Source organism: Dendropsophus ebraccatus, chromosome 9 (assembly GCF_027789765.1).
Source record: "Dendropsophus ebraccatus isolate aDenEbr1 chromosome 9, aDenEbr1.pat, whole genome shotgun sequence".
Lineage (NCBI taxonomy): Eukaryota > Metazoa > Chordata > Amphibia > Anura > Hylidae > Dendropsophus > Dendropsophus ebraccatus.
In genome coordinates this window covers 57,173,069-57,197,043 of record NC_091462.1, presented here as the reverse complement: position 1 = coordinate 57,197,043, position 23,975 = coordinate 57,173,069, and the positions used below count along the sequence as shown (strand labels likewise).

Here is a 23,975-nt window from a genome sequence, read left to right as displayed (position 1 = left end):
TTGAAGAAGGTAACCCTTCATGCATGGTTGCTAAAGATGTGGGCTGTTCACAGTCAGCTGTATCCAAGATATGGACCAAATACAAACATCATGGAATGGTTGTTAAAGCCAAGCGTACTGGTAGACCAAGAAAGACATCAAAGCGTCAAGACAAACAACTTAAGGCCATTTGTCTTGAAAACCGAAAAAGTACAACTAAACAGATGAAGCACAAATGGGAGGAAGCTGGAGTCAATGTATGTGACCGAACCGTAAGAAATCGCCTAAAGGAGATATGATTTCTATACAGGAAAGCTAAACGAAAACCAGCATTGACACCTAAACATAAAAAAACAAGACTCCAATTGGCTAAGGAGAGGCAATCATGGACTGTGGATGACTGGATGAAAGTTGTCTTCAGTGATGAGTCAAGAATCTGCATTGGACAAGGTGATGATGCTGGAACTTTTGTTTGGTGCCGTTCCAGTGAGATTTATGAAGAGGCCTGCCTGAAGAAAACAACCAAATTTCCACAGTCCTTGATGATATGGGGCTGCATGTCAGGCAAAGGCACTGGGGAGATGACTGTGGTTAATTCTTCCATCAATGCACAAGTTTACATTGACATTTTGGACAGTTTTCTCATCCCTTCAATTGAACAGATGTTTGGAGATGATGAAATAATTTTCCCAGATGACAATGCATCGTGCCATAGGGCAAAAACAGTGAAGGCATTCCTTGAAGAAAGACACATTCAGTCGATGTCATGGCCTGCAAATAGTCCAGATCTCAACCCAATTGAAAACCTGTGGTGGAGATTGAAAAAAATGGTCCACAAAAAAGGCTCCAACCTGCAAAGCTGATCTGGCAACTGCTATCAAAGAGAGTTGGCACCAAATTGATGCAGAATACTGTTTGTCACTCATCAAGTCCATGCCTCAAAGAATGAAAGCTGTTATAAAAGCCAAAGGTGGTGCAACTAAATACTAGTCATGTATTTTGAATGGTCTTTTGTTTATGTGTTTTTCATGATTCCACACTTTTTTTTCCTCAGAATTGAGTGATTCCATATTTATTTCCCTATGCTTGGTCAATAAAAGTGTCATTCACTAACTTCCACAATGTTTTCTCTTCATTTCTTTGAGTGTTCCTGAAAGCCAACAAGTTGCACTTTGGAATGACCTTTAGGGTACAAACCCACTTGACGTATTTGCTGCGTGAATCAGTCTTAAAAATAAGCAGGCAAAACGCAGGTTGGCTTTATACAATTGTTCTGTGTTAAAATACGCAATTGCGTATTTTTGAAGCATGAAGCTACATGCGTTTTTCGCACAGGTTGTTAACAACTAATGCTTTGCTAACAACAAGCTTCATGCTTCAAAAATACGCAATTGCGTATTTTAACGCAGAACAATCATATAAAGCCAACCTGCGTTTTGCCTGCTTATTTTTAAGACTGATTCACGCAGAAAATACGTCAAGTGGGTTTGTACCCTAAGGGTATATTCACACGGGCGGGCTCGCAGCGAGATTCTCGCTGCGAGCCCGGCAGGTCCTGTCAGTTCCCATAAACTACATACTTGCTGCGGTCTAAACGACCGCAGCGAGTATGTAATTATACCGCGCTTAACCCCTTCTACTCCCGCCGGCTGTAAGCAGCATACATTACCTGTCCTTGCTGCACGGGTCCGGCGTCCTGCTCTCCCATCCGGCCAATTAGTGTGTTGCCCAGCCGCAGCCACTGATTGGCCGGGCGGGAGAGCAGGACGCCGGACCCGTGCAGCAAGGACAGGTAATGTATGCTGCTTACAGCGGGGGAGCCGGCGGGAGTAGAAGGGGTTAAGCGCAGTATAATTACATACTCGCTGCGGTCGTTTAGACCGCAGCAAGTATGTGGTTTATGGGAACTGACAGGACCTGCCGGGCTCGCAGCGAGTATCTCGCTGCGAGCCCGCCCGTGTGAATATACCCTTAGGGTATAAACCCACACACCGTATATGCAGCGTATTTACTGCTGCGATACGCAGCAAATACGCAGCAAATACGCAACAAATACGCAGCACATTAGATCTAAATAACTGAACACAGCATCAAATCTAAACCATCAAATCTGCTGCGTATTTGTTGCGTATCTGCTGTGTATACGGTGTGTGGGTTTGTACCCTAATATTGTATCATGTTTTTGATCTGAGTTTGTTTTACAGCATGAAATGTCTGAATGAGTGCTCATCCAAGACTGGTCATTCCATACTTTTTACCAGGGGTTGTACAAGGTGTTTCCTTATTCTCATTGTATAAGGTAGGTTTAATCCTCCAGTGAGTCAGACACTTCGTAGAATTAAAAAAACAACAAATTAACTATAAAAGTACTTCTTCTAAATATTTTAGGAAAACCAAATCTGGAAACAAATAAAGGATCACTGTTTTGTATAACTACTTTTGCCCCATTAAAGGGGTTTTCCAGGCTTACAAAAATATGCAGCAAAAACACGCCAACATTGCAGTTTTGAGGCCAAAGCAAGAAGTGAATCTAGCAGGAAGGAGAAGCAAAAGTGGTAGTGGTGGCAATTTTACAAACGAACACCGCCATGTGTGACCACAATCTGTAAAATGCAATACACCGATAAATCTGCTACAGTTTGTGCTTCAACCCATAGTTTATTAACTATGAATGAATTGTAAGAATAATGTAGCCCAGCTTTACCAGACAGGAGCTGCAATGTACATTATCCACTGAAACATTCTAATAAATAATGGATGTAGCCGCAGAGCCTTCTGTAGTTAGGCTCCCTTGAAAGTGGATGCAGTTACAGTGCATCCTCTCATCTTACATAATGTGTGTCTGTGATGGAAATAAGTGTAAAGTCTGCCCCAGTATAAATCATTTTTTTTTACTTGTCGCAATTCACCGTGCAGGTTGCATCCGGTAATTCTCAATGAATATTCTCATGTTTCCGACCAACTCACCAATATTATATATATATTTTTATTTTCAACAGTAGATGTGAAATAAAGCATGTTTGCAATTTACATTCATTATTAATATTATTATTACTATTTTTATTTTTGTTGCTGTAAAATAAAGCTGTACTTCTCTAAAATCCTGGTCCAGTCTCCTGTAGGCAGATTTTTAGTTTTGTGCTGGTTGGGAAAAAAAAAAAAAAAAAAAAAGAGACTAAACACATGGTGTAAACTGCCCACAGCAACCAATCACAGCTCCTGTTATATTTTACCAGAGCTGAAAGCTGAGCTGCTATTGGTTGCTGTGGGCAGTCTACACTAGGTGTATATTTACACCCTTTCATAAATCTCCCCCATGAAGTCTGACCTGTACAGAGTGTCACAGCTCAATGCGTCCATCCAGAGCCGCCATCAGGAATTTCGGGGCCCCATACAACCAAAGTGTCTGGGCCCCCCACATTAATTTAAAAAAAAAATAGTGTTCGCCCCACGCCTTGCTGGGAGGTATAATTTGGTTCCGATCAATTCTAGAGAACTGGCTCATATACCCCATTTTCCCCAGTGGCTTAAAATGTAACCTCTGTTATACAGTTATAAAAATGTAGAAACTAAATATGAACAAGGTGCAATTTAAATGTCACCATACAGACACTTACTTGTTTAGCTGTCTCTTGTGCTCTGTATGCAGTGCATTATATCCACCCCTGCAACGTACAATTTATAGCGTGTATACAAGCCCAGCGGGGCTCATTATGATGGAGACTAAAACTTATACAAGAGTGGGGTAGGGGTTCCCCTGTATTCAGAATGCTGTTGAGTACTAGGCAATGCCCCGTTTGGGGTTATTGAATTTCGAGGGTCTGGGGGGCTGTTTGATTTGTATATGTTCACCAATATCCCCCCCTCCCTGGTATGCTCACTAACATAGAATATGTTGATAAGGCTAATATAATGAGGCTGTTCCATGTTAGTGAGCATATACTAATCACACCCCCCCCCCCCCCCCCCCCCAGGCAGACTAGTTTAGCTCACCCAAGACAGTGATAGCGAATACATGGCGGTGAGAACGCTTTCTAGGAGATGCTGTTTGTGCAGCAGAGGTGTCTTTATCCTGCTCTGCATAGACCCTTGAAATACAATAATCCCAGACGGGGCATAGCCTAGCACTCAACAGCATTCTGAATACAGGGGAACCCCTACCCCACTCTTGTGTAAGTTTTAGTCTCCATCATAATGAGCCCCGCTGGGCTTGTAGACACTCTATAAATTGTACGTTGCAGGGGTGAATATAATGCACTGCATACAGAGCACAAGAGACAGCTATACAAGTAAGTGTCTATTTGAATTGCACCTTGTTCACATTTAGGTTCTACAATTTTATAACTGTATAACAGAGGTTACATTTTAAGCCACTGGGGAAAATGTGATATATGAGCAGTTCTCTAGAATTGATCTCACACACAGACACAAGCACACATGTATACAGACACCAGCACACATGTATACACACATACAGACACCAGCACACATGTATACAGACACCAGCACACCAGGGCACAATAAAGTTTGAACTTCTGCAACCTGGAGAAATCACCTGATATCACCTGCAGTCCTATGTAACAGCACAGATAACACAGTGATATCTCTGAGTATAGATCATGTAGTAGATGTCACCTGCAGTCCTATGTAACAGCACAGATAACAGTGATATCCCTCTGAGTACAGATAATGTAGTAGTCACCTGCAGTCCTATGTAACAGCACAGGTAACACAGTGATATCCCTCTGAGTACAGATAATGTAGATGTCACCTGCAGTCCTATGTAACAGCACAGATAACACAGTGATATCTCTGAGTACAGTATCTGTCACCTCGGGGCACCCCTACTAAATGATGTTCTACAAAATAAGAAAAGTGTCATACAGGGACTCACAGGTGACGTCTTCTTTGATCTGAGGCGTCACTTTCCCTTTTCCTCGCACATCTAGCCCAGATAGTGTAACTATTACGCAGACTATAAGTATGAGCAGTACTTGTGAAGTCTTCATCATTACTCTTCTTGTGTTTTCTACCCAGCTTTCTAAAGTCCACCATGAACACAACACTGAATGACTCCATTGATTACTACAGCTATGATTATGACGACTTTGAAGAGGTACTACACCATGAAACCCAAACTCATGCCCTTCATGTGACATCAGTTGTTATTTACTCGCTGGCATTTCTTCTCGGAGTACCAGGAAACGCCATGGTGATCTGGTTCACTGGATTTAAATGGAAGAAAACCGTAAGCACAATATGGTTTCTGAATCTGGCCATTGCGGATTTAATCTTTGTATTATTTCTGCCCCTGCATATCACATACGTGGCTACTAACTTCCACTGGCCCTTTGGGAAGCTACTTTGCAAACTGAATTCTTTCATTGCCATTCTTAACATGTTTGCAAGTGTCTTCTTCCTAACAGTAATCTGCCTAGACAGATATATGACGCTGGTCTGGCCAAGCATTTCACAGAGACATCGGACAATGAGGATATCAGGGATTGTAAGTGGCTTTGTGTGGCTACTAGCTACTGCTATTGCTAGCCCTTACTTGTACTTCAGAGATACAGAGATGAAAGGGTCTAATATGATTTGCTTCAACCATTTCCATGAAACGGATCACTCCATTGTCCAGAGGATCCACACTTCTCTGACACTGGTAAAGTTCTTTATTGGATATCTCTTCCCTATGCTAACCATGGTAACGTGTTATACAACCCTCTCCATCCAAATGAAGAGAAGAACCACACAAAGAGACAGTAAATTCTTCTGGATGGTCCTAGCTGTCATAGTGGCCTTTTTTCTTTGTTGGACTCCATATCACATATTTAGCTTACTGGAACTGAACATTCACCACAGTGAGGCATATGATGAATGGCTTAGGATTGGAATGCCCATTTCAACTAGCCTGGCCTTTGTAAACAGTTGTATTAATCCTATCCTTTATGTTCTAATAAGCAAAGCATTCCGCTCACATTTAGAGGCCTCGGTAGCAGAGATCTTTAAAAGCACATTACGAGATATTAGTCATACGGGCGTTAAAAGTGATGACCTGGCGCTCTCAGAGTATAACGCCGCCACGCTCTGCGAGACAATGTCCTGAACACACAAAATACAGCAAAGTAATTATATATTCTATAGATAATATAAATCTGTAGATTCTCTATCATTTTGAATTATATGAATAGCTTTTGACATGCATACAGTATGTTTAAAAGTAACTCTCTGTGTAAGTATGGTCATACCCCATCACACAGTATACATCATACATGGTAAAGGCAGATTGTCGGAGGAGTTCTATTCCAGGATTGATTTTGCCCAATGGTTCAGCACATACAACCCCTGGCAAAAAGTATGGAATCACCAGTCTTGGATGAGCACTCATTCAGACATTTCATGCTGTAAAACAAACGCAGATCAAAAACATGATACAATATTAAGGTCATTCCCAAGTGCAACTTGTTGGCTTTCAGGAATACTCAAAGAAATGAAGAGAAAACATTGTGGAAGTTAGTGAATGACACTTTTATTGACCAAGCACAGGGAAATAAATATGGAATCACTCAATTCTGAGGAAAAAAGTGTGGAATCATGAAAAACACATAAACAAAAGACCATTCAAAATACATCACTAGTATTTAGTTGCATCACCTTTAGCTTTTATAACAGCTTTCAGTCTTTGAGGCATGGACTTGATGAGTGACAAACAGTATTCTGCATCAATTTGGTGCCAACTCTCTTTGATAGCAGTTGCCAGATCAGCTTTGCAGGTTGGAGCCTTCTTGTGGACCATTTTTTTCAATCTCCACCACAGGTTTTCAATTGGGTTGAGATCTGGACTATTTGCAGGCCATGACATCGACTGAATGTGTCTTTCTTCAAGGAATGCCTTCACTGTTTTTGCCCTATGGCACGATGCATTGTCATCTGGGAAAATTATTTCATCATCTCCAAACATCTGTTCAATTGAAGGGATGAGAAAACTGTCCAAAATGTCAATGTAAACTTGTGCATTGATGGAAGAATTAACCACAGTCATCTCCCCAGTGCCTTTGCCTGACATGCAGCCCCATATCATCAAGGACTGTGGAAATTTGGTTGTTTTCTTCAGGCAGGCCTCTTCATAAATCTCACTGGAACGGCACCAAACAAAAGTTCCAGCATCATCACCTTGTCCAATGCAGATTCTTGACTCATCACTGAAGACAACTTTCATCCAGTCATCCACAGTCCATGATTGCCTCTCCTTAGCCAATTGGAGTCTTGTTTTTTTATGTTTAGGTGTCAATGCTGGTTTTCGTTTAGCTTTCCTGTATAGAAATCCCATCTCATTTAGGCGATTTCTTACGGTTCGGTCACATACATTGACTCCAGCTTCCTCCCATTTTGCTTCATCTGTTTAGTTGTACTTTTTCGGTTTTCAAGACAAATGGCAAGGGAAAGGAAATAGACTGGGTGTGTCCTTTTTATCTACCTCCAATTTGAGTGATTCCACACTTTTTTCCTCAGAATTGAGTGATTCCATATTTATTTCCCTGTGCTTGGTCAATAAAAGTATCATTCACTAACTTCCACAATGTTTTCTCTTCATTTCTTTGAGTGTTCCTGAAAGCCAACAAGTTGCACTTTGGAATGACCTAATATTGTATCATGTTTTTGATCCGAGTTTGTTTTACAGCATGAAATGTCTGAATGAGTGCTCATCCAAGACTGGTGATTCCATACTTTTTGCCAGGGGTTGTATTGGTCATTAATGACCCTCTGTTTCCTCAAGGCCCTATTCCACGGGTCGTTTAGAGGAGCAATATCGTTCGTATTCGGCCGATATTGACCGCTACGAACGATATTCGTCCCGTGGAATAGAGTGCAACGATCAGCCGACATCGTTCATGTCGGCTGATTGTTGTAGTCGCTTGTTTTTCAACATGTTGAAAAACAAGCGACTGATATAGCAGCGATCTGCTGCCGTCGCTCCGTTGAATAGGAGCATCAGCAGCAGGCGCTGCTGTATCCTATGGGCTGCCCGGACGATCAGCGATCCCCCGGGCAGCCCCCCCGCAGCTCCCCGCCGCCCCCTCCCACACTCACCCGCTCGCTGCAGCTGCGTTGAATAGCGGCGGCAGCGAGCGGGGAACGAGGAGCAAACGAGCGCTAATAGCGCTCGTTTGCCCCTTCAAACGACTCGTGGAATAGGGGCATTAGTCTATCCTTGCTTCATCTCTATAGTTGATGAATTACTGCCCTCTACAGGAAGAACATGACGCTTAAGACAGGTTTCCCAGGGGTGATCAGTCCTGTGGGCTCTAGAGAAAACATTTCTCATGTCTAACACTGACTTAGTTGGCAAGCGAAGGTGCACCTGACCCAGTTCATTGTCACTAAGCTATAGCAGTGCCTCTATAGCACAATTCTATATTGCCAATATAATACAGGTATGGCCATGCAGTGCAAGGGGAGCACACACACATTGTCAGATACAGCTAAAAGTAGCTGTACCCCAATGCAATACTAATACATAAATGCCATACATTGACACAGGAATGGCAATACAGACCTAATATTATAAAAGTGCAATAGAACATCTACTAATTTGCCTATAGTTAATATAATATATATGATACGATTAATATAGCTGCATAACAGATTAGACCAGGGGTAGGGAGCCTTTGCCCTCCAGCTGTTGCAAAACTACAACTCTCATCATGCATGAGTCATGATTGGAGTTGTAGTTTTGCAACAGCTGGAGAGCCAAGACTCCCTATCCCTGGATTAGACAATGTTAATATGCAGTGCCAGTGATGATCAGTGCGCCCAACCTACTGCAGGGCCTCACTGATGGCTTTGATTCCTGAGCTATAGAAAGTTACCAGCAGCAGGTGACCTATTAAGAGCATGGGTCTAATTCATGTTAATATGGAAGGGTCGTTTTTTTTTTTTTCCTAAACACATTGTCACTAAAGGGTTATTCAGAAGAACTTAAAAATGCTCCCCTCCACCTTGTGACTAGCTAAGAGGGAGGGTCCTTGTGCGACGTAGATGCAAGAGAGTGCAGTAAGGCAGGGGACCAACACAGGTTGATTTGACTTTTTGGTCTAAATACCACAAAACAATCTAAACATCCATCATCAGCAGACAAGTTTAAAGGAGGAATGTTTGGCTTGCATCTTTGGTAAGACTTGACAAGTTAGATTAGCTGGTATTGTTGGAGTGCATATGCTGTAATAAACATTACTGGTACATGGTATCAGCTGTTATGTCTATACTACACTATGTCCTTGAACCAAGCTGCCTTGGTCTAACACAAGATCACCACCCACTCTATTCTCTTTCAGAATGTTCCTACCAGTAATATTACTGTAGCTGAGATATGACTGCTTAGATTTATACAGGTGAAGTTAGTTAAAAATCTAAAAGCAGGCAGAGGACTGCAGGCACATAAGCATCCTTACCTGTCCATGTACCCCCATCACACCACTTAGATGGCAGATATCAATCTCAGTCAGCAACTGGGTCAGCCACATATCCAGCTCTTATGTCACGCCCTGGCTGAGGGATTGCCCGGCCAGTCAGTGACTGCAACAATGTCCCACCCCCAGTCACTGACTGAGCAGGCAGTTCATCAGTAGGGTATGTAATGTTGCAGCTGGAGGCAGGCCACTGGCAGCTGTATGGGGATGGGTTAGTATGCTTTTATTATGTTCCCACACCCCCCTGCCTGCTTAAGATTTTAAACTTCGGTGGGATACTTGCTAGCCTTTTTCTTGAAGACCGCAAGGAAGCTTATAAGAAAAAGGTCAGATCGGCAAGGCTTTCCCTTCTGGCTGTTTTCAGAAAATATGTTCAATACAACCAAACCCATACAATAGAGGCTGGGTTGTCATATAGCCTTATGGTTTGTCACATCGCATGTAATTCACCGCAAAACGTGCAGTCGCTGTAAGGGCTCGTTCACACAGAGCAAAAGCAGCTGAATTTCTGCGCTGAATCAGCACTGAAATTTCAGCCGTTAAAATAGGTGCAGAGCTAATTTCCATTGTGTTGAATGGAAATTCTGCTCTACAGTTCACGCGGTGGAATTTCCGCACTAAACTAATCCGCTTTCCGCCAGAAGAATGAACATGTTCATTCTTCTGCTAGCGGAAGCCTATACAAACCAATGGGGCTCTGATTTTCTGTTTCAGCGCAGAATACAAGCGGAAATTACATGCTGAATCAGCGCGGAAATGGGGAAAAAAAAGGGGGGGGGGGGGAGGATTCTAGTATATATTCTGGTATAGTCTAGTTTACTCGCCAAATTTAATCCGCCCCTTTTGCTCTGTGTGAACGTAGCCTAAGATAGTACTAATTAAACAGTGTTAACATAGCCTTTGGCTGTGTAGCTTTCTAATTAATTTAAGATAATGCAGCTCAATCCCTTGTTTGTTTGCATGTCAGTGCAAGTTGGGCCACAAAGTGTGAACACTACATGGTGAGATACTGAAGTGTATTTCACAAAAGAAATATTGTATGGATCTGCTCTATTATCGATATTTCCTAGCAAAATTTCAAAATAATCCATTTTAAATCCAAGTGTACTAAAAAAATTGAAGCTCAAGTCACCCCCTTTCCACATAAAAACTTGTTATAGCCACCTGTAGAATTGTCTGACCTATTAAAATGTTATTGGTCCCATATGGTGAAAGTAAACAGATTGAAATTCTAGTTTTTTCCTTCATGCCCCTTTAGCGGTAGTTCTGCAGTATACTTTGATAGGACACCTTCCCATCCTTGAAAGCTGACCTTGGGCTAAGCCCTGTAAGCTAGCGCCAGCAATGTAGACAGGCTCTTCTACATCTGCCCATAGTGGGGCACTGGTAACTATAGTAAAGCCAATAAAGTGCTCTTTGGAACTGCTTCCAATTGCTTGTTAAATATTTAGAGTTTCCTTTTATCTGTCTTCTCATGTATGCACGTGTGCTGGCCCACAAGACAAAGTCCCACTGGAAATTACCATGCTGGATGTCTTACCGCATCTTGTACAAAAGACTATGGCCTTCATAAGCCAAGCAACCTGGTGCACACTGATGCTATGGGAACAAAAACTTACAGTGTAGTGACTAGTCTTAAAATTGTATTTTGTGCCAAACAGTAGTTGGGGGTTACAGATTAGGGTCTGTGCACAATGCCTGCCCACACAGACAAGCACTGTGCAACAGGACCGGCTCCGGGAGAACAGCAGCATGAGGCAGGCAAGTACATATTGTTTATCTGGAAGGCTGAACTTTTGTTGACAACTCAGAACACCTCTTAAAAAAAGTGAAAGCTACATAGAACAGGACAACTGACATTATAACAAGGTGTTTATTAAGTGCCAAAAGTAACAGGAAGTAGTGGAATCAGATCTTGTTGAAAGCAGCAACATCCATGGATTGTACAAAGTCCTCAAATGCTGTGATCTTTTCCTCCAGGACATCTGTGCCAACCTTGTCATCTTCCACAACACACTGAATCTGTAGTTTCTTGATGCCATACCCAACTGGAACAAGCTTGGCTGTAAAAAAAAAAAAAAAAAAAAAGAATGGTTTAACCTTAACCAGCTATTCTAAATGTATAGGCATTTCAAAGACTAACTCAGCAGAGAAGTATTAGGATTCTGTGAACCAGACTGATCCTATTACACTACTGATAAAGATACTTAGCAGCAAAATGGCTTTTAGTAATTCTATGGACAAAGCCCAGAAAAACAAACTCACTGTAAAACCTATTTACAATGGATGTAATCCACTATCTATTTTAAAGCCATCAAATATAAATTGCTTCAGTACTTTAGCAATTGCAGTTTGTGCAGTTCCAAAAAGCTGCAACAAGGTTCAGTGCAACTATTTTACAAAAGGACCAATGCAGTCAGGAAGGACTGGCACCTAAAGTTTCTTCCTACCACATTGCATGAGGCTATACACTGGGTCAGCTGCTATATGTAGTAATCAGTATGGGGTCTTCGCACAGATTCAACCAACACTTGAAGTTTTAGACGTTCCGATAAATGACAGTACTGTTTAAAGATGGGAATAAACCTAGGACTTTGATAGACTACTTAATGACTGTGGCATTGAATCAATGTGTGGCAAGTCAGAAAAAAAAAGCTCCATCATTATATCAGCCGAAAGATGGTGATTTATTTCATCATGTATGCCACACCACATTGTCCAGTATGTCACATGTACACTGACTGGTACTTACATGCTCCCCACAACAAGCCCTCCATCTGGATGCTTCTGACACATTCTTCTAGCTTTGCCATATCTGTCTCATCATCCCATGGCTTTACATCAAGCAGGATGGAAGATTTAGCAATAAGTGCTGGTTCTGTAGGGAAGAAACTTGAGTCAGATGAACTCACACTTAGCCCAACATTTCTTAATAGCTGTCTGTTCTGCAGATGGATCCCCACAGAGCAACTGAAGGGAAATGTCTGCAAAACACATTAGTGTGCCACAGGAGGAATGCTGGAACTGCTACATGGCCAGACAACTCCAGACCAGTATCTGTGGACTCACAACAGATCATGTAGGATTGTCCAGAAGCACTATAGGCTACAAGCCTCTCAGCAGGTTTACACTGCATAAGCCAAATACAGGCTACTTACTTTTGGATTTCTTTGATTCATACTGTGCTAGACGCTCCTCTCGAATTCTCTTAGCATCTTCGCTTTCCTGTAATGAAAAATGAAACTGTCACATAGGACTCAGCTTCATCAGTCTACACACATACGCATAAAGGACACATGGTAAACTCAGAAAGAACATGTACATCACGTATCAGCCGAAAGATGGTGATCAGTTCGTTCATCATGGTTACCAATGCTGCAACACTAAGGGCAAGTCCACACAGCACCAAGTTTACCATGGGGAACCTGGTAATTTTACAGCAATATCTGCACAATTCACACCATGAAGTAGAAGTGCCAAGGATTTCTACCACAAGAGAATGAGCTCTTGTCTTCTGTCTGGGTAAAAGTAAGTAGCAGTGCATTTTCTAATCCAGGATAACCCCTTTAAAATAGTCACAACACCACATTTGAGGCTGAACACATCGATTTCATTTTCTAAGAAAGAGTGGTCTGATCAGGTTTCTCAGTCCGATATAAGAAAACATATGTCCCTTCTGTTTGTAAATTGATCACTTCAGTTTACATTTGTCATCACGGACATCAAAATTTAACAATCAGTTTTTGGACGCAGGCATGCTCAGACTGGGAGGAGAAATAGACAAACTGAAAGTGGTCCAATATCTCATTTATAAATGCATTATGTGCAAGAAAATGAACATATTCACGTGTTTTGGGGAACGGTTAAAAAAAATTACAGATGTCAAAAGCTTTTATCAGTAGGGGTCTGGGTGTTTGGACCCCAGCAATCATTAGGCCCCAGAGAATCTCAGACACACTTTACTCCTTGGCTTGCTGTCTTTTCAGTCTTGCTACAGAAGATCACAGCATGTCTCCTGGCTATAGTGACAGGTTGGGTCCCAACACCCAGACCCTGACTTCAGATTTTAACATGTCCAAGTTTGTTTCTATGTTACAGGGACTCCAAGTGGTTAAGTGTACAATGTTTTGGTCTAAACTGGACAAAATGTCTTAGAGTTAACACAGGAACATAGAATGAATAATTTGTCACATGTAAATCTAACACTTATCTGACACTGACAGATTTTGGAAGCCAAAGGCAGGAATGGATTTAAAAAAGGAGAAATCTCAATCTTTCCCTTATGACCTGTTCTGTTTAGTGTGTTCCTGGCTTTGGCTTCAAAAAATCTGTCAGATAAATCTGTAAATACACCATTAGCCCATACTGCTTAGACTGCATATCTGGAGCAAGAGTGTCCTGCCCTCTAGTGCTGCAGGATTATATTACAACTATGGATCAATCTGAACTGTGCCAATAGGGAAACTAAAGCATGTCAGAAGTCTACAAGATGAATCTTAACATGGAATGGGAGAAAAAACTGCCCATACAATTCCTTTAACACATACTATTCACAAACTAAACATAGATACACCCAAGCGCAGATAATTAGTGGGTCAGTCAGAATAAGGAGGATTATATAGGTGACAAATACCTGTATAGAAATCCAGCTGGAAAGGTGAATATGTCACTTGCCCAAATGCCGATATCAATGGAGTTCAGCCAAAGTCCACATCCAGCTTTTATGCAGTGTAGAGAAGTTAATCAATGGGAAGAAATCTTCTGAACTCGGCAAATGCTCCGGCCGGTAGCACTGCACATAAGTTCACACGGTCCAGTTTTCTGTGGCAAAAAAGTGGGATCCTGAGTGACGTCACTCTCCTTAGGTGTGGATCCTAGTGCAAGCCAGAAGTTTTCCTATGCATTTCAGTGTACACGGACACCTTCATCAGGAAAGGAGTTTGTGTACACTGAAATTCATAGGATAACTTCTGGCTTGCACTAGGATCCACACCTAAGGAGAGTGACGTCACTCAGGATCCCACTTTTTTGCCACGGAAAACTAGACTGAACTTATGTGCAGTGCTACCAGCCGGAGCATCTGCCGAGTTCAGAAGATTTCTTCCCATTGATTAACTTCTCTACACTGCATAAAAGCTGGATGTGGACTTTGGCTGAACTCCATTGATATCGGCATTTGGGCAAGTGACATTCACCTTTCCAGCTGGATTTCTATACAGGTATTTGTCACCTATATAATCCACCTTATTCTGACTGACCCACTAATTATCTGCGCTGGGTGTATCTATATGTTTAGTTTATGCTCTGTATAATTGGGAGAATATAGGGTGTCCCCCACACACCTAGCAGCGGTTATATATTTTTGTATACAGCGCTAGTGAGCATATCAACACACAGTGTATACTAACACAGTGAGTTGACTGCATTACCAACATAATATTCACACTTACCTCCTCATCGTCAGAGCCAAAGAGATCAATGTCATCATCATCGTCCTCCTTAGTATTCTTTGCTGCACTGTCTGTTGTGTCTTCAATATTCACTGGGCCATATTTTCCCAAGGGTTTCTTTACTCCAGGTAGGCTACACGTAACATAGCAGGGTTATTTTCTGCAATGACATTTAGTCACTCCAGGACAGCTCCCTGATGCAGGTACAAGCTATTTGGGAAGGTGAGCGCTAAATATATGTTGTGTGTTTGACAACCCAACATAGCTAACCCATTACCTTCCAGGTCTACACAGACAGCATAGTATATACTATATGCTGAACTAGCAGCTAACCACAGCTGGCTACATCAGAAAGAACCTGTGCATCACATATCAGCCGAAAGATGGTGATTTAGTTCAATCATCATATTACCAGCCAGCAAGATCACTTAGGTAAAGTACCAGAAGGATTATACAGCAAGTGGCTTCTGAATCTGGAAACCAAAGTAAAGACTCCTTACCTGCCTTTCTGCTTTTCGTAAGACTTGATGTGGTTGTACCAGCGCAGTGCATGGAACAGGTCAGCAGGGGGAGCACCAGAGAGAGCTTCAAAGACTGCTATGTCAGCCTGGGAGGGAACATACCTATAGACAAGGAAAAAAAAAAAGTTGGGTCAGCACCACTAACCTAACACACCAGCTGCAGTCACTACAGCCTATATGAGACACTCTTTGCACAGTACAGCTTTATGTACACAGCGAGACGTAAAGAACTTCTAGTTCTATGACAAATTATCTTACATGACAGCAGTATCAAGACTACAACTCCCATGATCCTATCCCTAGGCATGACAGAGGTTGTAGTCTCTAAAGAGCTGTAGATCCAGCATTTACCTGGCCCACAGCACTACACCTTATCCACTATAGGGGGCAGACAACAGAGCTGCAGCATTCCATAAGATACTGAACTAGGCCCCAAGCCTACAGTGCCATACCACTAGGGGCAGACATGGCAGCCTTGAGTACACAGCTGTGCTAGGCCTATAGCTCTGCCATACTAACATACACAGCTAATCCCAGATGAGGCAGGAGGGATCTCCAGCTTACATGATATACACATGAGTCCTGCTAATCTTTATGCACACTACACGGTCCTTTCCAATCCCAGACAGTCTGTTAGACGAACAATGGCTGCAGAGCAGCAGCACGGCCATACAAGCCGCAGTGCCCCGCCACCAGGGTGCTCACACAGCGCTTCTTACCCAGCCCCATGCCATGGTCAGTGTAGGTCTATAGTATATGGCGGCCCTGACCTCAGAGCAGAGCCCTATAGTATATGGCGGCCCTGACCTCAGAGCGGAGCCCTATAGTATATGGCGGCCCTGACCTCAGAGCGGAGCCCTATAGTATATGGCGGCCCTGACCTCAGAGCGGAGCCCTATAGTATATGGCGGCCCTGACCTCAGAGCGGAGCCCTATAGTATATGGCGGCCCTGACCTCAGAGCGGAGCCCTATAGTATATGGCGGCCCTGACCTCAGAGCGGAGGCCTATAGTATATGGCGGCCCTGACCTCAGAGCGGAGGCCTATAGTATATGGCGGCCCTGACCTCAGAGCGGAGGCCTATAGTATATGGCGGCCCTGACCTCAGAGCGGAGGCCTGAGCGCCGGCCACACTACACGTGTCAGCCACAGCAGCACGCGGGGGACAATGGCCGGGGAGGGTCATACTCAGTCACAGCGCGCAGCACAGGGCACTCGGCCTCCGGTCACTGACCCCTCGATGTAGCTCTTGTCGGCCAGGAACTCGTTGAGGACCTTGAGGCCGGCGGCAGACTTGAGATCTCCGAAACCCATCACTGCTGCTGAGATGTCGCGCAGAGAGGAACGTGCAAAAGAGAACCCCAGGCCCGGCGCCGAGACTCTTATAGTCGTGACGTCCGCACCGAGCACGTGACCCAGGGGGCGGAGTGCAGCCAAGCTTCCGCACTGTCAGGACTGAGCCCGAATCCGCCATTTTCATTAAGGGCACGTTACCATATAATTATAAAACCTAGTTGTAAAGTACCGTCACCGGCTCAGAGAACGTCTACTACCGGCTTTCTTTGGAAATAGTGAAGCGCCGTTCTTCCGGAAGTGGTTGTGTCACTTTCACCGGAAATAGCCGAGCGGTGGCTACAATTTCCGAGCGGCTCCGAAGGTTGCCGAGTCGGCCATATTGAACAGGGGCAGGTTGTGGCTGTTGTGGTCTCTAAGGCCAAATAGCTGCAGAACCCCGAAGGGAAGTCAGCGGGGTGAGTGAGGCGGGGCCGGGGGTGGTGGGCTCCGGGCTGTGTGTGGCGGGGGGCGCCGTGGGGGCCCGGGCCTGAGGACGGCACCGCTCCCGGGGTGACTCTCATGCCCTTGACAGCTCAGACTGCCGAGACTGCGCTGCTGCTGCCGGGAATCCTATACACGGGCATGGAGGGGTCACCGGGAGTGGCGCCCCCTATCTGTGCTCCTCTGCTAGTGTACACTGTGTGCCCCTGATGTATGTCTCAGGTCACTATAATAAGTGTAACACCAGGAGGTCAGAGGTCAGTCGGTGTGCCTGAGAACTGAGTGCATCATCAGCTACCAGCCTCCTGCAGTAAGATCCCTGACCACCAGGACCCTCACAGTCCAATCACTGACCCGCTGGTCTCATAAATGAAATGGCAGTATGGAGTGGGGAGAAAGATCTTGGTTGTTCCCATTCAGCTGTGCATTATATTCAGTGCTGCCAGAAAAAAATGCCTTAAAAATAAAGAAAAGAGTAAGAACAGGGGTTAATGCTTGTGATAGAATTGTTAGAAATTTTCTGATTTGGAATGGGATTTTCATGTAGGAATATCAAACACAAACCAGTATTTCCACCTACACATAGCATGGTTACAGGGGCTGCAGAGAAGCCGCCATGGAGTTTTGAATATGAAAGTGATATCTACTAAGACTACGTTCACACAGAGCAAAAGGGGCGGATTACGCGAGGAAATATTTCCGCCTAAAATCAAATGACGCTGAATTCCGAGCAGAATATAAGCAGAATCCCTGCGTATTCCGCTAGGAAAGTGTTCAGCTCGTAATCAGCCCTTGACAAATTCAGCTCGGAATACTCCAGGAATCCGCATGCATTCAGCGCTGAAATTCAGCGAGTATTTGGCGAGTAAACTAGACTTTACCAGAATATATACTAGAATCCTCCTCCTCCCCCCCCCCCCTTTTTTCCCCCATTTCTGCACTGATTCAGCACATAATTTCCGCTTGTATTCCGCGCTGAAAAAGAAAATCAGAGCCCCATTGGTTTGTATAGGCTTCCGCTAGTGGAAGAATTACAATGTTCATTCTTCTGGCGGAAAGCGGATTAGTTCAGTGCGAAAATTCCACCGTGTGAACTGCAGAGCACAATTTCCATTCAGCACCTATTTTAACGGCTGAAATTTCAGCTTTGATTCAGCGCAGAAATTCAGCTGCTTTTGCTCTGTGTGAACGAGCCCTAAGTCAGGGATGGGGAACCTTTGGCCCTCCAGTTGTTGCAAAACTAAATTTCCCATCATGCCTGGACAGCCGAAGCTTTAGCTTTGGCTGTCCAGGCATGATGGGAATTGTAGTTTTGCTACAGCTGGAGGGACGAAGGTTCCCCATCCCTGTACTAAGTAGTCACCATTAAGCATTGGCCAAGGAAATGATGCTGGGATGTTTACCTACAAAGAAGAGGCCTGAAGATGACCCTCCCATAGTGTTCTCTATGCCATCGTGGTAGCTGTCATTTTCAATAAACTTCTAGCACAGGAAACATACATCCTAAGATGTATGTATGAAAAACATAAATCATCAATAAAAGGAAATATAATCATTTCTTGTCGTTTGAAGTATATTTCATGAGGCCAGAAACCTGAGATCCTGTATCAGGAGAATATACAGTATAGCGCTGGCCAGAGGTTGTAGAACATACCATGGACATTGCCAATAGGCATACTGGTACAGCCAGTAACTTCTACTTTGCCTTCTTTACCATCTTTTTCTTTAAGTATTAGTAGATTCCCTCCCTCAATAAAGGGAATTACTTGACGCGTGATAGATATATACATTACCAAAAACTGGTCTGGAGCTCATCGCATAGCTGGTGTCCGTGCTCATGTTTTGACTATATAAATGCAGAAGACAACTGAAAATAGTCGTGTGACTGCAGTTTTCTTATACCATACATTGCTTATTATGATGGAACCCTGTGTTTATAGATCCTTTTTTTTTCCTGCTTGTTTTCAGCACCATGCTGCTATTCCCCGCTGTTCGCAGGGCCCTGACAAGTGCCACTAAAAACAATGGTGAGTACACATTACATGCTTCACATGGATGAGTGAAGGAGGTTTAATAAATTAGTGCAAAATAAACAGGGTGGATTTGTTTTAAATCAAACTGATTTAAATCACGATTTAAATCACGATTTAAATCACTAGTCCGGAAGGCTTGATTTAAATCAGTGATTTAAATCAAAGTTTCTACCTAAACTAGTTCTTGCTACTTTAACATGCAAGTAGATGAAGATTTTTAGAATCACTTTTTATATTACTTTTTTCTCCCAAGTTTAATGGGTTAATCATTCATATTTGGACACCACTGTTCTGTTGTACTTAGGAAGGAGAAAAATAATCCTGAACTTAATAACAATTTAAATGGATTTATTCAACTGAAATAACAACATTACAGCATACGTTATTTGCTTAAACAAACATCCATGTTAACTAATTTGGCTAAACAAAAAAAAAAATAAAAAAAAAAAATAGTCCAAACAATCAGAAACATATTGTCTAACTTCTTGGACTTGGTACTGAAGGGGATGATTCTGTATTCATAGGTTTGTAGAACAATAGGATTAAGGTCTTTTTCTCAACTCTGTTCATGTTGTAACATTTGAGAACATATACAGCCTTTATTCTACTGAGTTAAACAACTCAGCTTTATCTCATGATGGAAGAACCTTTGGATGGTAAAATATTTTCCTCAAAAAGCAGTTTATTGAAAAAAATCCGATTTAAATCAAAAAAATCCGATTTAAATCAAAAAAATCCGATTTTTTTGTTTTTTTTTAAAAAATCATTGATTTTTATCCACCCTGAAAATAAATGATTGGAGCTTCCATAATAACCTATTTCCACTAGGCTTTTGGAAAGGAAAACGATGACCTTATGACCTTATTTCCTCCCTTACACTAAAGTTCATAAACAGTTCTGCAGTCCATCATTTTATGTACATCATCTGAGTGTCTTTGCTGGTGCATATATATTTATCTTTATTAAAATCTAGGCATTTTAATGTAATATCACAGTCACTGTATTTGCCTCAGTCTGGTGAATGGAGCCTTATGGATACATTTGGTGTATACTCCTGAAGCTTTTACCAAGTATAGACTTAAAAAAAAAAAAAATTATATATAGATATATCACAAACAAGACCGATATTTCTGAGATTAAAAAATCTTGGCCACTAATTAAATATTACATTTGCTTTTTCACAGTCCGTACAACAAGCACAGCTACAAGCAATCTGTTGGAGGTCTTTGTGGATGGTAAACCAGTAATGGTTGAGCCTGGCACCACTGTGCTGCAGGTACAGTGTAATAATTTAGCGTCTCAATTTTGGGGATGTTTGGGATTACATAATAGTATCTTTGACCTTGAAGCGAATGTACCATTGTGGTATCCCACCACGGGTGTTCCTTGTATGGCACCTGTCGTAAAAGCCTTGTACTCTAAAGTTAAGTGGTGATGAAAAAATCTATGCGTTTCACCACCCAGATGTTAGTATTTTATGTATAAACTTGTATATATGTGTTGCACAGCTGTAGTCACTATCGGGTTACTGTTTTCTTTGTATTCTGTGGTCCAGTGGAAATGCTTATTTCCTGTTTACCTATCCCTATACTTCTTTCTCCCCACACTCTCTTCTCCACCACTCACAGGGGCTCTTACATACATTGGTAGGAAGTAGTCTCTTGGGGAGAGGAAGTGTAGCGTCAGTTTCCCTCTGATTCTCTAGGGAGTAGGACACACACAGAACAGGCATCCCTGCTTGGGACATTACAGCTGTGTTGTAGAGTAAAGACTTGTGTATGGAGAGTTCAGAGACTTTCTCTTCTAAGAGTACCACTACAGACACTATGCAGTGTTAGACCCCAACAGGAGGACAAGTCAGAGATCACCCCAGCCCACGCCGTGAACCTCTCTAAACAGTGCAGGGCAGTGTCCTAGGACAGCACAACTGACCCGGATAGAGAAAAGCTACCATATCGTAGGTCTACATACTCTATCTCGCAGAGCAGGTGAAAGCGGACACCCTCGGACACTTAGCTTCGCCAAGTAATCAAGTCTGGGGCTTGTTTCACACTGATAGGACGGGTCCCCCAACATTGCAGGGCAGTAGGTGGTTAGTGAAACAGGGGCACAAGTATTCTTCTCTCAAGTATCTCTCTTTTAAGTTTCGGCAGAGCACACTACTACCCTGAGTTGGGGCTCTCACGACAAACTCCTTTCCCCTCTTCAGTGCTCAACACTAAGCTACGCAAGCACCGTTATTCTACCTCAGCACAAGTATCGCCAAGCACAGATCCAGTGTACACAAGTCTGAATCCAAGAAGTGATCTATCATCAGCGTATCCTGTATTACAAGAGACTATTAGTAAAGCCATTCTATTTATTCTACTGGGATTCAGTGATCATTGCACCTACATCTTCCAGCTACACACTCCTTGGGTTATTTTCACCTTTCTGTGGGTGGCAGTACCAACAGTCCGGGTGGGTCATCTTCCCACTCTGGACCATTGTGACAAGAGCCAAAGGGACCTATCACAACCCGGCAGGTCACAGAAAATTGTGAACAGTATACCCAGCCACGACTAAAAGCAGGTTTACTATCCAACCTGTATGCTAAACGAGCGCTGTTGTCACAACATTATCATCACTGGCTAGGCTATACTACACTACCAACCACCATAGAAGTGGCGTCACTGCTACCACCGCAGTGTGGGACCGGTAGTACCACTATGACAGCACCACACCATCAGTACGTTCCCGCGTACAATGCTGTTGTATTGCCGGGCACCGGTCGGGGGTAAAGCGCTGGAGGCGTGCGCGCCCATAGTGGGAGGAAACATCCGCCCCTCTATGCTCTATTACACAGCTTTATTAGGATCAATGGAGCTGCATCATAGACAGGTGGGGGTTTCCTCCCATTGGGGGCGGGCTGGCACGCCTCCAGTGCTTCATCCCCGGCCTGTGCTCGGGAAAAGAACGACGTTGTACGTGGGAATTCAGCGCCGTTCTGTCCATGTGCAAAACTTAAAGCTAATGGGGGAGATTTATCAAACATTGTGTAAAGTGAAACCAGATTCCACCTGTGAGGAATAAAAAAAGGGGAATCTGGTTGCTAGGGGTAAATGAGCCAGTTCTACTTTACACCATGTTTGATAAATCTCCCCCAATGTACGTATGGTACATTTGCTTTAAAGTAAATCTAGAACCAGCTTTGTGCATATGGACCTTTTGGCATGTGCAGATAGCCATAAAGGATCCAGTAATGTTCTGCTGTTAAAAATCTGAGGTTCGGATTTGAGATATTCGAAATTCCTAATATGCTAGTGACCTAGTCTGGTGCACCTGAGGCACATTTAGCACTCCAGGTGTTCTGCTTTCCCTGCCTGCTCATGACTCATGCCCAACGAATATTCTCAAAGTATACATCTGAATGAAGGTTTAAATATGATGTGAACAGAGCCTAAGGCAAAGTCAGGTCCTAGTATGGTAAAATAATAAAGAGGTGCTACTTACCTATCCCCATGCCCCCACAGCGCTGCGTCACAGGCTCACTGACCCTTGCCAGGAAACAATATCTCCTACAGTGTCATGACCCAAACTTAGGAATGCCCGCTCAGCCAGTCAGTGACTGGGGTGGGAAACCGCTGCAGTTACTGACGGGCTGAGCGGGCCCTTCCCACCAGGTCCTGACCCCAACGGAACCCAGGAGAAACTGGAGCCCAGCAGTGGTCAGTGAGCCTGTGACATGGCGCAGCAGGGGCATGGGGACAGGGAAGTATAGATTCTTCATTATGTTCCCATACCCCCCTGCCTGCAGCAGATTTTTCATTTTGGACAGACTTCTTTCAAGTTAAAGGAATTGTACCAATGACTTCAATGAAGAAGTACGTCTAAATCTAGGAAAGAAGCACTTTTCATTTTCTACTTTTATATTACCTGGAACTATTATTTATTTATTTTGCTAATTTGAGTTAAAAAGGTAATTAAAATGTAACCATCTGCCTCACTTTTTATATCTGACAGGCATGTGAGAAGGTGGGCGTACAGATACCTCGCTTCTGCTACCATGAACGGTTGTCAGTGGCTGGAAACTGTCGTATGTGTCTTGTAGAAATAGAGAAAGCTCCCAAGGTTTGTGAAACAATGTCTATATCTTCCACAAGTCTTTGCTAGGGATTCCTAGTTAAGCTGGTGGGGTCTAGATGTAAGATGTTGTTTTGTATTTTTGGTAGCAGGGGTGTGACATAGAAGGTTGAGGACTTATGAACCCTCTTAATTATTCAAGCGGGGTATTTTGTGTTTGTGTGTATGTATACAGTTAGGGCCAGAAAAATTTGGACATTGACACAATTTTCGCTAGATGGGCTCTGCATGCCACCGCATTGGATTTGAAATGAAACCTCTACAACAGAATTCAAGTGCAGATTGTAACATTTGAAGGGTTGAACAAAAAAATCTGATAGAAAATGTAGGAATTGTACACATTTCTTTACCAACACTCCACATTTTAGGAGCTCAAAAGTAATTGGACAAATAAACATAACCCAAACAAAATATTTCTTTTTTTTTTCAATATTTTGTTGCGAATCCTTTGGAGGCAATCTTTGCCTTAAGTCTGGAACCCATGGACATCACCAAACGCTGGGTTTTCTCCTTCCTAATGCTTTGCCAGGCCTTTACAGCCGCAGCCTTTAGGTCTTGCTTGTTTGAGGGTCTTTCCATCTAAAGGGGAACAAACACACACGGCATATACGCAGCAGATTAGAT

At 43.1% G+C, this 23,975-nt stretch overlaps 3 protein-coding genes and 2 non-coding genes across 15 annotated transcripts in view; 2 read left to right on the top strand and 3 right to left on the bottom strand.

Annotated features, from left to right (window-relative positions):
• CMKLR2 (chemerin chemokine-like receptor 2) overlaps positions 1–7,521 on the top strand; it is a 54,571-nt gene extending 47,050 nt beyond the window's left edge. For all 11 annotated transcript variants that reach the window (XM_069983451.1, XM_069983440.1, XM_069983447.1 and 8 more), the window contains one exon: positions 5,017–7,521. In XM_069983451.1, the coding sequence (XP_069839552.1) occupies positions 5,033–6,085 (1,053 nt within the window). In that variant the 5' untranslated portion in view covers positions 5,017–5,032 and the 3' untranslated portion in view covers positions 6,086–7,521. The remainder of the gene's footprint in view (positions 1–5,016) is intronic.
• Positions 7,522–11,308: 3,787 nt separating this feature from the next.
• Positions 11,309–16,795, bottom strand: EEF1B2 (eukaryotic translation elongation factor 1 beta 2). Its single transcript, XM_069983427.1, has 6 exons — positions 16,655–16,795; positions 15,400–15,522; positions 14,900–15,032; positions 12,608–12,674; positions 12,202–12,327; positions 11,309–11,512 (listed from the first exon to the last, which is right to left on the bottom strand). The coding sequence occupies exons 1-6, from the start codon at positions 16,732–16,734 to the stop codon at positions 11,358–11,360; spliced, it is 684 nt and encodes a 227-aa protein (XP_069839528.1). The 5' UTR covers positions 16,735–16,795; the 3' UTR covers positions 11,309–11,357.
• LOC138802278 (small nucleolar RNA SNORD51) lies at positions 12,083–12,157 on the bottom strand. Its single transcript, XR_011364732.1, has one exon. It is a non-coding gene; the product is annotated as a small nucleolar RNA SNORD51 (small nucleolar RNA).
• On the bottom strand, positions 15,239–15,314 carry LOC138802279 (small nucleolar RNA SNORD51). Its single transcript, XR_011364733.1, has one exon. It is a non-coding gene; the product is annotated as a small nucleolar RNA SNORD51 (small nucleolar RNA).
• A 257-nt stretch (positions 16,796–17,052) lies between the features above and the next one.
• NDUFS1 (NADH:ubiquinone oxidoreductase core subunit S1) overlaps positions 17,053–23,975 on the top strand; it is a 26,861-nt gene continuing 19,938 nt past the window's right edge. The window contains exons 1-4 of the mRNA XM_069983426.1: positions 17,053–17,171; positions 19,165–19,223; positions 20,414–20,505; positions 23,232–23,339. Coding sequence (XP_069839527.1) covers positions 19,169–19,223; positions 20,414–20,505; positions 23,232–23,339 — 255 coding nt within the window. The 5' untranslated portion in view covers positions 17,053–17,171; positions 19,165–19,168. The remainder of the gene's footprint in view (positions 17,172–19,164; positions 19,224–20,413; positions 20,506–23,231; positions 23,340–23,975) is intronic.